The 17,916-nt window shown below is 42.8% G+C and overlaps 1 protein-coding gene across 1 annotated transcript in view; it reads left to right on the plus strand.

The window, feature by feature from the left end:
- The first annotated feature begins 1,392 nt into the window (after positions 1–1,392).
- LOC140715028 (interferon-induced protein with tetratricopeptide repeats 5-like) overlaps positions 1,393–17,916 on the plus strand; it is a 28,869-nt gene continuing 12,345 nt past the window's right edge. The window contains exons 1-5 of the mRNA XM_073026757.1: positions 1,393–1,512; positions 2,340–2,403; positions 5,301–5,375; positions 9,020–9,146; positions 9,461–10,037. Coding sequence (XP_072882858.1) covers positions 1,393–1,512; positions 2,340–2,403; positions 5,301–5,375; positions 9,020–9,146; positions 9,461–10,037 — 963 coding nt within the window. The remainder of the gene's footprint in view (positions 1,513–2,339; positions 2,404–5,300; positions 5,376–9,019; positions 9,147–9,460; positions 10,038–17,916) is intronic.

Below are 17,916 nucleotides of genomic sequence, written 5' to 3' on the forward strand. Positions count from 1 at the left end.
CAGCCTACTCAGCGCCCTTCGCTCTGCTACTGATGTTATACTCTCCAGTACTTTGCCCACGACAGAGCCCGCCTTCCTTACCAGCTTATTAAGACGTGAGGCGTCCCTCTTTTTAATGCTGCCTCCCCAACACGCCACCACAAAGAAGAGGGCGCTCTCCACAACTGACCTATAGAACATCTTCAGCATCTCACTACAGACATTGAATGATGCCAACCTTCTAAGGAAGTACAGTCGACTCTGTGCCTTCCTGCACAAGGCATCTGTGTTGGCAGTCCAGTCTAGCTTCTCGTCTAACTGTACTCCCAGATACTTGTAGGTCTTAACCTGCTCCACACATTCTCCATTAATGATCACTGGCTCCATATGAGGCCTAGATCTCCTAAAGTCCACCACCATATCCTTGGTCTTGGTGATATTGAGACGCAGGTAGTTTGAGTTGCACCATATCACAAAGTCCTGTATCAGTTTCCTATACTCTTCCTCCTGTCCATTCCTGACACACCCCACTATGGCCGTGTCATCAGCGAACTTCTGCACATGGCAGGACTCCGAGTTATATTGGAAGTTCGATGTGTACAGGGTGAACAGGACCGGAGAGAGCACGGTCCCCTGCGGCGCTCCTGTGCTGCTGACCACCGTGTCAGACCTACAGTCTCCCAACCGCACATACTGAGGTCTATCTGTCAAGTAGTCCACTATCCAATCCACCATGTGAGAGTCTACTCCCATCTCCGTTAGTTTGTGCCTTAAGATCTTGGGCTGGATGGTGTAAAAGGCACTAGAGAAGTCCAGGAATGTTATCCTCACAGCACCACTGACCCCATCTAGGTGAGAGAGGGATTTGTGCAGCAAATACGTGATAGCATCCTCCACTCCCACCTTCTCCTTATACGCAAACTGAAGAGGATCCCGGGCGTGCCTGGTTTGTGGCCTCAGATTCTGTATTATCAGCCGCTCCATGGTCTTCATCACGTGCGACGTCAAGGCAACAGGTCTGAAGTCATTCAACTCCTTTGGTTGTGGTTTCTTCAGTACCGGGACATTACAGGATGTTTTCCACTGTCTGGGTACCAATCCATGCAGATTGTGGTCTTCCGGTTAGGAAGTTGTGGATGCATTTGCAGAAGGAAGTAAGAGAGGGAAAAGGGAATGGGAAACAGAGGAAGTGGGGAGGGTAGTGTTGGGGACATTACCAGAAATTTGAAAAGTTGATTTTCACGTCATTAGATTGGAGGCTACCCAAACGGAATATAGGGTGACCTTATGACGACAGTGGAGAAGGCCATGGGTGAACGTATGGGAAGTGGAACTGAAGGGGCTGGCCACTGGGAGATCCCACATGTTCTGGCAGACAGAGTGTAGGTGCTCAGCGAAACGGTCTCCCGATCTATGTCGGGACTCACCGATGTACAGGAGGCCGCACTGGGAGCATCGATCACAGTAAACAACTTCAACAGGCTCTCAGGTGAAGTGTCGGCTCACCTGGAAGGACTGTTTAGGGCCTTGAAGGTTAGTGAGTGAGGAGGTGTAGGGGCAGGTGTAGCACTTGTTCAGATTGCAAGGTTAGGTTCCAGAAGGGATATCAGTGGGGAGGGATGAATAGACAAGGGAGTAGCGTAGGGAAAATCCCTGCGGAAAACAGAAGGTGTAGACAGGGAAAGATCTGCTAAGTGGTGGGAAACATTGGAGGTGGTGGAAGTTTTGAAGAATTATGTGCTGGACATGCTGGCTGGTTGGCTGGTAAGTGAGGACAAGAGGGTGACAGAACGACGGGGTAAGAGTAGATGTGCTGCTTGACTTCACAAACAAGTCTCTGGATCCAGAAGGTTCTGCATCAGCACTCACTGTAGTCCCTGGTCCTGAAAGGCAACAAAATTCAACTGCACTGTGCCATTATACGTGCATGCAGTGGAATGTTATGAGTAGAGTTATTTGAGGACAAGTATGATTTATTCCAGGTTAAATATATTTTGTTTCAAACTTTGACAAATATTGTGCTATGCAATAGAATTTCTAGGCACATGATCAATAGAGACAAGCCATTTTTAGGAACTGCAGTTTGTTACATATTAACTACATTCATGAGATCACTATAGGCCTTACTGCACTGTGTTGAGGTACTATGGACTGCCTCTGTCACCGCACTACACTGTCCTCTAGGGGTCGCTACCCTACCCTCTGTGGTGATGGGGTGTGTGCGGTTTAGTGTAGATCAATCTTGTTCATCCAGTCCAGATTTCAAATTAGAGACCTGCAAGGCTGTATCCACGAAACCAGGGGCCCTTGCTGGCTCTGAGAACATCACTGCTACCAGTGTCTCTGTCTTCCTTCCACAGAACTCTGGGAAGAGGAAAAGCAGGGAAACACAAATAGTTAAAAGACAGTCTGAGATGCTGCCAGGTATGAAGAGTGGACAGATAAAAATCAGCCAATCAGGTTCGGTCTGATGGGCCAAGTTATTTATTACTGTTGCTATCCCAGCATGCCTTTGTACAGTAATGGGATACTGAGAGCTCTGTATCAGCCTGCATTGTTGTTTCAGTGGCATCATTTTTTGGAGAAAGCTGGTTTCCTTTCTAGGATAAGTTTGTATTCACCATCAGGAAATTGCTGTCAATCTGTTAGAGCAGGAAATCCGAACACAGGACACACTTCTCCATCGACTCAACATTAAAATTCCATCTGAAGCTCTGAAAGAAATTCAAAGAACGCTATTTCAAATGAACATATTGAGTTGCAGAACATTGTAATTTCTCCTGTATTTAAATTTATTTTTTAACCATTACACAGAACCTTGATTATGGAAGTATGCCGAATGCATTGCTAAAACTGTACCTGGAGCACAGTGTTGGTGTTGTGCAGTCATAGGCACATCATTAAAGGCAGATCAGGCTGCTTGTGTTGAAAGTAAAGCACAGTTATTATTTCAGGCCAGTAAGCTTTCATTCCAAGAAATTATCTCCCAATTAAACAGATTACAGCCCAGTCACTTATTTCGACAACTTCAGACAAATAAGCATATCCAGTACTGTCTGTTGTTATTGAAACATCGAGTGTCTGCAACACTTTCTGTACCATTTTGGATGCTCAGCAGTTCCAAGACTTGTGAGAGGGAGATGTCAGTTAATCCTAGCGTCACACAAAGAAAAATAGGCCTTTGGCTCATCATTAAATTATTGCCGCGTGATTGGCCGATCGTATATTTGCATTAACGAGCTGGAATTCAGGTGTACAACTGGATGTATAGGTAATAATTCAAATATGAAATAAAAGTAACTTACATTTCAGCTCAATATATGTACAACCTGAAATTTATTCATGTGTTTAAAGTTTGGAGGACTCTCGGCTTTGTTACAAGTAATGATGTGAAGAAAAATGATCACGTATGAAGTGATGAATTTCATGAATTTTCTTCACTTGCAGCAACACACAAAGAGATTTGTTGAAAGAGAAGCTCGATCAGCTTCAGCGTCACTTCACGTGGGGCCCTCAGAAGGGAACTATTGACTTGGAAGATGTGATGTACAGATTGCAAGATGCTAGAAATCTCGGTGTGAAATATCAAGCCACGTCTCACAACCAAACTCACTTTCATAAATTGTCTGCAGGGAAGCAATAAACAAGCCATTCAGAACTTCAATGAAACTCTCGCCATCCTGCATTTTGCCAGAAAGCTACATTGATTAATCAATCCAAATATTACTTTGGAAAGGCATTTGAGCACCGTCCAATATCAGCTATTGAACCACAACTGGATTTTGCAGTTTTAAGTGTTAAAAATGGAGAGTATTCCAAAGCAAAGGAGATCTACAGTAATCTTTTGAAATTAGATGATATTCATCCAGTAAACCTTCCCTAAATGTTCAATAAAGCTGAAATTTGTAAATATACTTTCTTTACAATATACTCAGTGTTCAATCTGTTACTTACTGCCGATGGCAAAGTGCATGGGAACAGATTTACACAGTATACTCTCAGATTGGGGTGCAGGTGGTCGATACATCCTCGCTCTCTCATTCTGGTGGGACCCAAGTCCTGGAGGTACGGAGTTTGAGAAAGGTGGTTTTCTCACCACTGAATACATTGGCTTATTAGTGAGAGGCTAACCAGTCGTGTTTCTAGAGAAGTACGCTCAAACAGGGTTTCATTTATTTCAAGACACAATGCAGAACGGGTCCTTCCAGGAAATGATCCACACTGCCCAGCAAACACTTATTTAACACAGGCCAAATCACAGGGCAATTTAAAATGACCAATTAACCCACGATCTGTGCGTCTTTACACAGACGGAGAAATCTGGAGCACCTGGAGGAAACTCGGAGAGAATATACAAACTCCTTACAGGTGCTGCCAGAATTGAATCTGAACTCCGAACGGCCCGAGCTGTAATAGTATCGTACAAACCAGGTTGCTACGATGGCAACCATTTATGAAAGCGTGATTATGAAATAGAAACTTTGTTATTATGATTCCCAGTCCCTGTGCTTCATTGAAGATTACTCACTCCAGTATTCAGAAACAAAAGTGGGTTTCGGGGATTTAAGTCTAAAGAAACCAACTCTGAAAATCACGATGAGTCTTCGTATGAGATTCCTTCACTGCAGGTGACACGAAGGTCGGTGGTGTTATGGAGAGCGCAGAAGAGAAAGGCGCTTACTGACCATTCAGGATACAAGAGGATGCGTGTGTACTTGTTTGAGAGAATGTATAGTGTTTGTAAGTGTATTTGTGTTCCTGCCTTCCTGAAGATAAATCCAAGGAAGGCGACGGACCCAGATGGCATCCCGGGACGGGTTCTCCGGGCCTGTGCAAGCGAGCTGGCTGGAGTGTTTGCTGATATCTTCAGCTGCTCCCTGCTTCAGTCTAAGATCCCCTCATTTTTTAAGAAAGCAACGATAATATAACGATAATGATTATATTTAATTTGATTTGTACTTCAGGGAGTGCGAAGCGCAGAATCAAATATCACTGTGATGATTGTTCGCTCTAGTATCAATTGTTTGGTGACAATAAGTGTTTTTTGAGATTAAGTTTTAATCTTTGATGTAACACACTTTTATACAACAGGCATCGTAACTCAGTGGCACAGAAGTGGAAGATTGCAGAGAACATACCATGTGATTGTAAGTATGTACTGTTTAATTTTTATCCATCATGCATATTCTGATTCATATGGGATGAGAATCCCGATGACACGAGCCAGACATTGACCCAGGTTACTATCATTCACAAGTCTTTCATCAAGGGGAATAACAGAGCATTTTGTATGCACTGACCTTATTTAAAATTGCTTGTAGAAATTCAGAATATTCACGCACAGGCTCGAGAAATGATCGAGGTGCACCAGGTCACCAAAAAGATATATAGGTGTGGTAAAAGTGAAATGCCTAAGGAATCAGTGGGACAGAATAGACCAGGGGAGAGTGGGATGCTACATGGACAACTCGTGGGAATAACAGTAACGAGCAGAGATATTGATGCTTTAAGGTTGAAGTGAGGCAGTGACGGGGGGAGGTGAGAGTAACTGGGGAATGATAATGCCCGTGGTTCAGAGAGCTGATGAACCATGGATTATGCAGAGCGTAAATATCAAGCATATGAGGAACACTCCGGTTGGAAAATCCAGGGATGGCTGATCCAGTCCACATGAAAATGCAGAATGAAGGCCTGAGCTCAACCCACCAGGAAATTTTAGTTTTGGGGACAGTTGTGGGATTGAACTATTCCACCAGAGATAAATCAGAGGGGGAGGAAGAGAGTTCATAAAGTGGCTGTAGTGGATGTAGCTGCTATGAAGACAAGGTGGACATGCTTTCTGTGCCAGCAAATGGGCACCTGTCAAGGGAGTGCCCAAATAGACATAGATTGGTAAAGGTGATGGCACAGTATGTTACAGCTAAGGCCTACCAGGCATAGTTGGACAATGTATCTGACAAAACAGAGAAAAGTGTGAAAATCACCCACCAAACAGGCAGGAATGACAGCAGCACCTTTTCTGTTTGACCAGATTATTAATTTGGTGAGGTCAGCATCCAGGTCAGACAAACAGCTGGTGGTAGCATCCATTGTTAATACTGGTCACCCACGGATGTACACAAGAGGTTTCTTTGTATACTAGCAATGTGATATGCTAGCAATGGGTTACCAGTGAATAACCGATCCAGCCTTGCTAGTGGCTGGAAAGATGATTTACATTACGAGTGTAGAGGTGAATGAATGAGGGCAGAGAGAAGGGAGCCTCACCTAATTGAGTATGAGGGATCGCAGTGGTGTGAGCACAGATAACTGGATCTGTTAAATTTAATGTGATCTGTTTCCAGACTTTCTGACAACTGGAAAAGGCAACTGGTTTCCTTGGCTGTGTAAGTCTAGGGAAGACACTCTCCGGTCCTGCCCAGCTCGTGAGATCGAGACAGCTTCAACCACCCCAAACCCCAGTTTGTGAGGATGCTGTGTAATTTGCAACCCTGTTACAAATTAGTGTCATGAAATTATAGACAGTACACTGTACAGACATACAACCCTGCAAACACCCATTTCAGGGAGGTAGCACCACCACCCCCCGCCCCCACAACCCCATATCCACCCCACCCCCGGTGCACCTCCTAGAGTGTATGCATACAGGATATTTGATTATGAAAGAACGTAACAATTTATTGTCCTGCTGAAGGGTCTCAACCCAATACGTCGACTGTACTTCTTCCTATAGATGCTGCCTGGCCTGCTGAGTTCCACCAGCATTTTGTGTGTGTTGCTTGAATGTCCAGCAGCTGCAGATTTCCTTGTGTGTATTAGAAAACTAGTATTTCTACTTAGCACAAAGAGAGACCAATCAGGATGCTCTCTCTCACTCTCTCTCTCTCTATACCCCCTCTCCCTCCCCCTCTCGCTCTCTCGGTCTCAAAAAAGTCAATTTCCAAGATATTCTATATAATTTGCGGGCATCAGGGAGCTGCTATCAATTGGCGGGAGACTCCCGGAACTTCCGGGAGAGGTGGGATGTCTGACTGTATATGATTAAAGGAATTATGTTTATGAATCTTAACTGAAGGGTTGGGAAAGAATAACAAAAAGAAAAGAGGCCATTCTAATGAAACAGTCAAATGTGCACAAGTTGGAGCTCATCTTGAACTTCTCTGCTGAGAACACGCGCTGGGCCTTAAGTCAGTCTGAAACCACCCTTCAAACATCACTCGCAATCTGTCTCATACAAACGAGTCTACCACTGGATCGTACGTGATGACCGGATCTCCCCAGCATCTTCTCTCTCCATCTCCCACCGAAAACCAGCCCAAGACCTACCTTATTGTCCCTCACCAAGAAAACCTCCCACTAATTGGATGGCACACATTCCACAACATCACTTATCTTCATCAATAACCCAAACAGACTGAAAGCAGAACAAACAGCTCTTACAGAACTGATAAATGAAATACCTACAGTAAAGATGTCAACCAGGGCACTACAATTGTGACCAGAATTGCAGATTGCTGATAATTAGAAAAAGTGAAAATTATAATTAATTGATAAGGAATGGTCAGAACAACCCATTACACTGGCATTTTGCTGACATGTAGATTATTTCTATGGCTAAGCAATGCTGAAGCAGAAAATGCTTCCAAATTATTTTTAATTGCTTCAGTGTTATCAATAGACTTTGAATTTGAGTTTCTGGTGATAATCAGGAAGTAATGGATAGTATAAAGGGTTGTCAGGTCGAACATCAGACGCAACAACGGAGACTCAGCAGAAGAAGAACCGCACAAGCTGAGAAAGAGCACAAATTGCTTTCCATCCAACGAACATCATGAGGTAAAGGACGTTTCCTTGCAGTTTATCTTTATGTACAGATTATTATAGAGGAGGTGGTTTACGAAAATTAGTGGATCACAGTGCAATAACTTTGAAAAATCCAGAGTGGACACACACAGACTAATACGATAGTTGAATGATGAGACTGTAGGGGGATTCCTACGTTACTCTGCTGAGGTGGAAACAGTGCAGGGAACTGCAGTGCTTTACTGTTATTTTTGTTATTAGCATCTAATAAAAAGGCAGTAAACACAAGATTTGCATCTGATTCCTGATTTATGAAGAGCTTTCTATTCTGTAAGATTCCCAGATCCAAGAGCAAGTTCAAATGATCATAATTAATCCTTACTCACGGCAGGAAATGCAAGAGGAGTAGGAGAGTAGGAGTCTGATCAAGTTGGTTTATCTGCACTTGTCTTCCTCAAACAGGGGTCTTCGGTGGAATACGACTGAGTACAATGACATCATTTGAAAAGCTTAGCAGTCAGCGTAATCACTTTACCACGGATTGAATTCCAGGGTAATTTGTACGGAATGTGGACATTCTCTCTGTGACTGTGTGCATTTCCTCTGGGTTCTTGATTGTCATCCTATATTCCAATGATGTACGGGTTAGGGTTAGTGAGTATTTGGTGTCAGAAACGTGCTGACACACTTTCCGACTGTCCTGCACAATTCTTTTTGATCTGATATGATGCCAAACGATGCATTTCACTGTATGTTTTGATCTACATGTGACAAAGAAAGCAAATCTTTAATCTTCAACATTTTTAGAAGTAGAAGTTGACTCAACTCTGCCATGCACTACAGCCGTGTAGATTTGAGCATGTTGGAGCCTATGGGGTGCATTCAGTACTGAGGTAACACACCAGAGGAACATGCTACTCTAAACCGTCATAATTTCCAGCCCCTAGCGGCTTTCAGGACAGAATGGAGGAGCTACATCCACGATGTGGCAAATTCATCTCCTTTGGGAGAAAGCAGGAAGCAGAGTTGATCTCAGGGTAGGGTTAAAGGTCGGCACAACATGTTCTATGTTCTATGCTGGTCTATGTTCTTTCAGAAATGTGCAGTAGGATCAGGGGACATTGCTCATGCAATTGTTCTGTGAAATGGTCTGGTAACTCGTAAATTGTCAAGATTTCAGTGGACTTCACAAAACAGCTTTATCTCACTAATGTTATTGAAGTTCTTAATCTTCTAGACATTGAGTCTGAGTACTGGTGGCTGTCTGGGGAAAAGCACCACTTCTCTGTACCGAGATCTGGAGCTATGCTCAGGCTGCTGGCAAAAAAACAAAAGTCTGCAATAGTGGGAGAGCTCAACGTCTGGTAATAAAACCAAGTCCACCATCAGTGTAACAAAGCAACAGATCAGCTGCCTTGGCTGTTCAGGAGACACATTTCCATCTTCATCACATGAATCAATTCTTCATATTGGGTTACTGATCTGAAACATTCTCCTTCCTCAGATACAGACTGCAGGCTGAGCATTTCCAGGTTTTCAATGCCATAATAATTAAAAAAATGTTTAATACAGCAGTTTTGATACAGTTGATAAATCTGTTTTTTTATGGGATTGCAGGTCAGACCTGCACCAAGTGATCTGAGATGGAATTCATGATTACGTTTTTTCTCTCTTGCAGCAACACACCAGGAGATTTATTGAAAGAGAAGCTCGATCAGCTGCAGTGTCACTTCACATGGAGGCCACAGAAGGAAACTATTGACTTGGACGATATGAGGTTGAGACTCGAAAATTCTCTGAGATTTAGGGTAAAACATAAAGCTCAATTCTACAACCATCTTGCTTTTATAAACTGTCTGCAAGGTCATTTTGAAGAAGCCATTGAAAACTTAAAGGAAGCTGAAACGATTCTGAGGGAGGAGTACAAAGATGAATTTGAAAGAAGAAGCATCATCACCTATGGAAACTTTGCCTGGGTGCATTACCACATGGGACATCTGACCGAGGCCCAGTCCTATCTCGACAAGCTGCAGATGATCTGTAAACCGCTCAGTGATGATCCTCGCTATACAGCAATGATACCCGAGGTGTACGGGGAGAAGGGACTGTCATTGTTGAATTCTGGTGCTGAATACTATGAGGAGGCAAAGGAATGCTTTGCAAACGCTCTGGAACAAGATCCTTACAACTTCGAGTGGATGTTTGGAGTTGAAGCTGCACGGGCTCGTCTGGAACCCCAGAGAGTCGTGATCAGAGTCAGTCAGTGAAGTATTTCTGATGAGTTCTGGAGCTTGATCCAAATGATCTGATGAGTACTGGAATATGTTCCAGATGATCCTGTGGCCATGGTGCTGTTGGCTCTAAAACTGCAGAGGTTAAGGCAAAATGAAGAAGTAAATGAATTAGTTGAACAAGCTTTGCAGAAGAACTCTGATCTTCCATGTGTGCTTCGCTATGCTGCAAAATATTATAGACAAAGGGGATCTGTGGGGAAAGCAATCGAGCTCTTGAAACATGCATTTGAATTAACTCTACACTCTTGTTTCTTACACCACCAGATCGGTTTGTGCTACAGAAGTAAGCTGAAATATACTTACAGCAGATGTCCTTACAATTCTGAATTTCAGCAGAAAGCTGAGTTGATCAGTCAATGCAAGTATCATTTTGAAAAGTCTATTGAACACCATCGAAGGTCATCTATTCCACCACAACTGGACTTTGCACCCATCTGCATAACAAGTGGGGAGAATTCCAGAGCAGAGGAGACTTACCGTAGATTGGTGGAGTTAGTGGACATTCGTCCAGAGAATTTACAAAGCATTTGACTGGAAGCTGGGTTATTTGAACTGTACCAGAAGAAAATTGAAACAAATGCTGTTCGCAACTTCCTGAAAAGAGTGAAAGTTCAATATAACTCAAGAGAACTGGAAAAATGTTGCATGAATTTGGAGAAGTGACCAGATAGGAAACTTAGTGTTAATGCACAAGATAGCAAGGCTCTTGGTTTTAAAGCAATTCTGTATCAGCTGAATGGGATCAAGGATAAAGTGACTGAATACTTTGAGAAGGCTTTGAAGTTTGATCCTGCCAATCAGGAATATGTCAGTGCTCCTTCTCAATTAACATCTGAGCACCACTGGGATGTTGAAAAGTTGCATTTCCATCTGATCTGAGGATAGGTTTGGTGGGGTGTTGCTTTACTAGTTATATCCTCTTAGCACCTTCTCTTACTCATTAGTGTTCAATTTGCAAAACTGGTCCCTTTGTAGCTAGACCCAATTATTGTGTTTCTTTTAAAAATATTAATTCTCCAAGTACACTGAACAAACTGAATTTAATTGTGCTTCTCTGAACTCTGTAAAAATGGGATTTGGGATATTGCAGCAAGTTTAGTTAATTTTTTCACATTGGTTGTTTCACCTTTTAATCATTGATGTATTTTATTTTCAAATATATCGAGTTTGATTTTATTTTAAGGATCTTTGTAAAATATCCTGTAAGGATGTGTCTTGTAATTAAAGCTTCAAAGCAGAAGTTGGTCTTGTCTTGTCAAAATCAAAGGAAAATGAGCAACAAATCCTTAACAGCATGATTCCAACCTGCTGAGTGTGGTGTTGGAGTGGCTTGGAAGGGGAATGACTGGGAAGTGACAGTGGAGGGGCTTTGGGGATCATTAATGAAATTTCAAAAAGATTATGTTTTTAGCAGAAAAAAAGGATTAGATTTCTCATTCATAATAATTAACAACCAGGACAATATATCTGCAAAACTCCAAACAAGCTTGGGTGTGCATGACTGAGCAGACGCATCAACATCAGCGAGTTAGACCTGCGGGAAGAATTTTAAATGAAGACAGATTTATAGAGCGGGTGTCTGAGTAGAGAGGACTAGAGTAGGAAGACTTTGGTACAACAGGGCTTCAGTGATAACAGGTCGAGGCGAGGTAAATTACTTGTAAAGTATAGGAATAGGAAGTATGTTTGCGAGGCCGGTGTTCTGTACTTGGTGTTGGATGTGGGATGTCTGGGAGACTTTGATGACGGTAGAGCAGTAAATGTAGTCCATATGGATTTCAGCAAGACACTTGACAAGGCAGGCCATGTAAGGCTTATTGAGAAAGTAAGAGGCATGGGATCCAAGGGGACCTTGCTCTGTGGATCCAGAATTGGCTTGCTCACAGAAGGCAAAGCATGGTTGTACACAAGTCATATTCTGCATGGACGTCAGTCACCACTGGCGTGTCTCAGGGATCTGTTCTGGAATTTTTATTCTTTGTGATTTTTATTAATTACCTGGATGAGGAAGTGGAGGGATGGGTTTGTAAGTTTACTGATGACACTAAGGTTGGAGGTGTTGTGGATAATGTGAAGGATGTGGAATCTATAGAAGGGTTGCAGAGGAGATTTACAGGGATGTTGCCTAGATTGGGGAGCATGTTTTATGAGAATAGTTTGAGTGAACTTGGCCTTTTCTCCTCGGAGATGTTACCTGATAGAGGTGTATAAGATAATGAGAGGCACTGATCATGTGGATAGACAGAGGCTTTTTCGCAGGGCTGAAATGGCTAAAATGAGAGGACACATTTGCAAGGTGTTTGGAAGTAGGTACAGAGGAGATGTCAGTGGTAAGCTTTTTAAACAGAGAGTGGGGAGTGCATGGAATGGGCTGCCAGCAACGATGGTGGAGACGGAAATGATAGAGTCTTATAAGAGACTCCTGGATCGGTACATTGTGCTTAGAAGAATAGAGGGTGATGGGTAACCTTAGGTAATTTCTGAAGTAAGTAAATGTACGGCCCAGCATTGTGGGCCGAAGGGCCTGTATTTTGCTGTAGGTTTTCTATGTTTCTGTGCCAATGGACTCATAATGGAACAAGAAGATGGATGGGATTAGTGCAAGGATCATGCCTTTGTCCTGACCAATGGTGTTGGTATAGTGATAGCCAAACGACATTCCTGTGATGTGCATGGGCTTGGCTGCTGATAAGGTGATAATCCTGTAAATAGACTATGGAAATCAGATATGGTTATAGATTAAGTGAGCATTTGTCCCAAAAAATGTTTAGGGTTGGGGAAGAATGAGAAGGGAGATGCAGAAAAGAGAAAAGAGAGCATATGACCACCAGCTCAGGATCAATCATCTGAAATTTCAAAGAGAGAAGGTGTCGTTGCCAATTAACTGGACACTTGTTCCTCAGTCGCCATGGTAGCATAGTGGTTAGCACAGCTGGGGCATCGGAGTTCAGAGTTTAATTCTGATGCCGTGTATAAGCAGTTTTTCCATTCCTCCTCGTGAATGCGTGAGTTTCCTCCGGATGCTCCGGCTTTCCTCCCACATTCCAAAGTCAAACCTGTTAGCAGGCTGATTTGTCATTGTAAACTGTCCTGCTATTACACTAGGGTTATATAGGTGTGTTGTTGGGTGGTGCGTCTCATTGGACCAGTAGGGGCTGTTCCATGCTGTATGTCCAAATAAAATATAATTATACTTCATTTACTTGTGCACAAGGAGAAGAGTGTGTCTCCTGTCACCACACTGTTCTGAAGTCTGAACAGAGGAATGCCGTTTTTATACAGAATTGACCAGCAGATACAGATGTTGAATATTCCCGGTGGCGAAACATTTTGATTCAGATTCCCATTCTCATTCTGACATCTCAGTCCATGTTCTCCTCTTGAGGCCACCCTCAGGATGGAGGAGCAACACCTTACATTCCGTCTGGGCAGCCTCCAAACTGATGGCATGAATATCAATTTCTCACCCACTTCCTTCTTCTTCTATTCCCCACTCTGGCCTCTTACCTCTTCTCACCTCTCTATCACTTCCTCCTGGGTCCCTTTCTCCTCTGGTCCACTCTTCTCTCCTGTAGCCTAATGATTTTCCAATGACCGATGGTGTTTCACCTCTTTCCGATGGCTTTATTATTTCCACTTTATTTTCAATTGTGATCGTGATTATTTTCGTGAACAGAAACACTGCGGATCCAGAGCTCCGCCACCAGGTCCTAATGTCCACCGCACTGAGACATGTTATATAAAGTCTGGGGTTCCGTTGAGTCCAAAAGTCCACCACACGGTGACAGGTTAAATAAGGGACTTTAGCATCCATGTTTTTTGGTATCGGCGGGGGTCTCGGAACAAATCCCCCGTGGATAAGGAGGGCCGACTGTATTCCCCCTTTCCATCCCCACCTTTTTTTAAATCCAGCGTCTTCCCCCTTTCCTCTCCAGTCATGAAGAAGGGTGCATCACCTGTGTAGCACTGGTCTTCTCACATGTGAATAGTCGCCACAATCTTTGAGAAAATCAAATTACTCTTAGTGCCACTGGGCCATCAAAGGAATTCAGGTATCCAAAGGAGGCAGTGAATAGAAGCCACACACGTTTGGATATAAGGTTTTGTTTCTAAGACAAAAACTATACGTACAAAATATTTGCATGAGCAAGAACAATTCAAAATCCCAGCATTTTGTTTAGGTTGCAAATCTTAGATGCTAAACCAAAAGAAGTTCCTTTTTAACTAAAATCAGTGAGATTCCTTTATCACTCCAATCTCTGTAGCTCATTAGATCTAGTGTTATTCCCTATTTACAAACTTACAGACCAAACTTTCCTTTTTACTTATCCCTGGTTAGTTAAAAAACCAAATATAATTCCTTTTCTCAAGTATTATAATGAACGCCAGTTTCAGTTCCAGGTTTAAATTCAAGTTTATCCACAAGTTTAAATTCAAATTCAAAAATTATATTTACACAGTTTAACTCCTTTCATGACATCACAGCTTTCAAGTAAATCTCATTCAGTAACTCATCATAGTCTTTGCAAAAATAATCAGTTCTTGCAGAAAATCAAATGCAGATTCTTTGAATGAAAATAAACTTATACATCCAACCCTTCTCCCTAACATGTTCATTCATCTCTCTTTGATTCACCTTCCAAAAGTTATGCTGGAGACAATTTACAACAAACAAATAAATGATCAGTTGAAGGAAACTGGAGCACACAACCACACTGCTGCAATGCCAGCCCTTAACACTCCTTGCAGGTAGGTAGGAGCTATGGGGATGTGGTAGATTGACACAGACCCAAGGGGACCAGGCTCAGTCAATGAGCTGAAGTGGTAGACTTGTCTGAAGAACCTCCCAACATCATGCCTACAGCACTAAAGTTGGCAAGGGTTATGTATTTTGTTCGTAAGAGACTCGGGGGCAGGGCCTCATATCATTGGACCAAACCAATTTTTTAAGGAGACATTATGAGCAATTGTAAGCACTCAGTGTGCCTGTGAACCTCTTCACCCGTAACATACCAGTCACTGCAGCTCTTCAGCAAACCTTCAGAATCCCTCATCATAGAAGACTGGAAATTTTTTGAGTAATTTCCAAATACTAGTGCAATCTCATTCAGGGGAAATAAAAAGGGAAGAAGTTCAAAGTGATGAAAAGAATTATTATTATTATTATCAGAATCAGAATCAGAATCAGACTTTAATCGACAAGTACCTATGCACATACAAGGAATTTACTTCCGGCAGATGTTGTCTCTCTACTCATAACAATAATAATGATAAATATAAATGAAAATATAGATTATACATACAGGTAGTGCAATCCAAGTAATAGTTAGCCGACAGTTAACCGGCTGTTAACTGTTCAGCAAAGTGACCGCAGTAGGGAAAAAACTTCTCCAGTGCCTATTAGTCTTAGTCTGGAGGGATCTGAAGCGCCTACCAGATGGAAGCAGATCAAACAGTCCGTGCGCAGGATGGGAGGAGTCATTTATGATGTTCCCCCGCCCTCTTCTTCAACCTGGAAGAGTACAGGTCCACAATAGAGGGCAGGGAGGCTCCAATGATGCGCTCAGCAGTCCTCGCTGTGCGCTGTAGTCTGGTTCTATCCTGCTTGGTGGCGGCTCCAAACCACACAATGATGGAGGTGCACAGGACAGACTCAATGACTGCAGTGTAGAACTGCAGCAGCAATTCCTGAGGCATTCATATTATTATTATTCACATTATTCAAGTTCCACTGGACACTGTATATGACTCCAATAGACTCACAGGTGAAGTGTTGCCTCACCTGGAAGGGCTGTTAGGGGCCCTGAAAGGTAGCTTGAGAGAAGGTGTAGGGGTAGGTGTAGCACTTGTTCCTCTTGCAAGGATAAATGCCAGAAGCGAGATAAGTGGGGAGGGATGAATGAAGAAGGAGTCTTATAGGGTCCGATACCTGTGGAAAGCAGAAAGTGGGGGTGAGGGAAAAATTGGCCGGTGGGATCCCATAGGAGATGGCGGAAATTCCATAGACTTATTTGCCAGATGTGGAGGCTGGTCAGTTGGTAGGTGAGGACAAGATGAACCATATCCCTGGTAGGGTGGCGGGAGGATGGAAGGACATCTCCTTCATTCTAGAATGAAAAGCCTCAGCCTGAGAGCAGATGCGGCGGAGGCGGAGGAATAGAGAGAAGGAGTGGCGTTTTTACAAGTAATACAATCAGATGAGTTATAGTCCAGGTAGCTGTGAGAGTCCATGGGTTTATTATAGACTTCAGCAGATAAGATGTCTCCAGAGATAGAGACGGTGAGATTGAGAAAGACGAAGGAGATAGCAGATTTATTTTAGATATCAGTAGATTATCTACCTCAAACTTGGATGGTTTGACACTACATTGTGGAATGCATGATCCATTTCTTAAGCAAACTAGAAAAAATTGTTGCAATCGAAGGATAAGACATAGGAGTAAACCCACTTTTTAAAAAAAGGAGGGAGAGAGAAACCGGAGAATTATAGACCAGTTAGCCTGACATTGGTGTTGGGGAAAATGCTAGAGTCAGTTACAAAGATGTGATAACAACACATTTGGAAAGCAGTGAATTCCAAATAGAGAATTGGTTGGCATGGTGCGAAGACAATAACCTATCCCTCAACATCAGCAAGATGAAGGAATTGGTTGTTGACTTCAGAAGGAGTAGCAGACTGCACAACCCCACCTACATCGGTGGTGCGCAGGTGGAACAGGTCAAAAGCTTTAAGTTCCTCGGGGTGAATATCACAAATGACCTGACTTGAACTAACCAAGCAGAGTCCACTGCCAAGAAGGCCCACCAGCGCCTTTACTTCCTGAGAAAGCTGAAGAAATTTGGCATGTCCCCTAAAACAGTCACTAATTTTTGTAGGTGCACTGTAGAAAGCATTCTTCTAGGGTGCATCACAACCTGGTATGGAAGTTGTCCTGTCCAAGACCGGAAGAAGCTGCAGAAGATCGTGAACATACCCAGCACATCACACAAACCAATCCTCCATCCTTGGACTCACTTTACACCGCACACTGTAGGAGCAGTGCTGCCAGGATAATCAAGGACACAGCCCACCCAGCCAACACACTTTTTGTCCCCCTTCCCTCCAGGAGAAGGGTCAGGAGCATGAAGATTCGTACGGCCAGATTTGGAAACAGCATCTTTCCAACTGTGGTAAGACTGCTGAACAGATCCTGTCCCGGATCTGGGCCGTACCTTCCAAATATCTGGACCTGACTTGCACTACCTGACTTTCCCTTTTCTATTTTCTAATTATGTTTTATAATTTAAATATTTATTATATTTAATTTGATTTGTACTTCAGGGAGCGCGAAGTACAGAATCAAACAAATATCACTGTGATGATTGTATGCTCTAGTATCAATTGTTTCGTGACAGTAAGTATTCTTTGAGATTAAGTTTTAATCTTTGATATAACATGCTTTTATACAACAGGGATCGTAAATTCAGTGGCACAGAAGTGGAAGATTGCAGAGAACATACCATGTGATTTTAAGTATGTACTATTTAATTTTTATCCATTCCACATATTCTGATTCATATGGGATGAGAATCCCGATGACACGAGCTGGACCTTCATTACGGGGGAAAGACAGAGCATTTTGTATGCACTGACCTCACTTCAAATTGCTTGTAGAAATTCAGAATATTCACGCACAAGCTCGAGAAATGATTGAGGAGCACCAGGTCACCAAAAAGATATATAGGTGTGGTAGAAGTGAAATGCCTAAGGAATCTGTGAGACAGAATAGCCCAGGGAGAGCGGGCTATTCTGGACAACTTGTGGGAATAACAGTAATGAGCAGAGATATTGATGCTTTTA

The sequence above is a fragment of the Hemitrygon akajei genome, chromosome 23 (assembly GCF_048418815.1).
Source record: "Hemitrygon akajei chromosome 23, sHemAka1.3, whole genome shotgun sequence".
Classification (NCBI taxonomy): Eukaryota; Metazoa; Chordata; class Chondrichthyes; order Myliobatiformes; family Dasyatidae; genus Hemitrygon; species Hemitrygon akajei.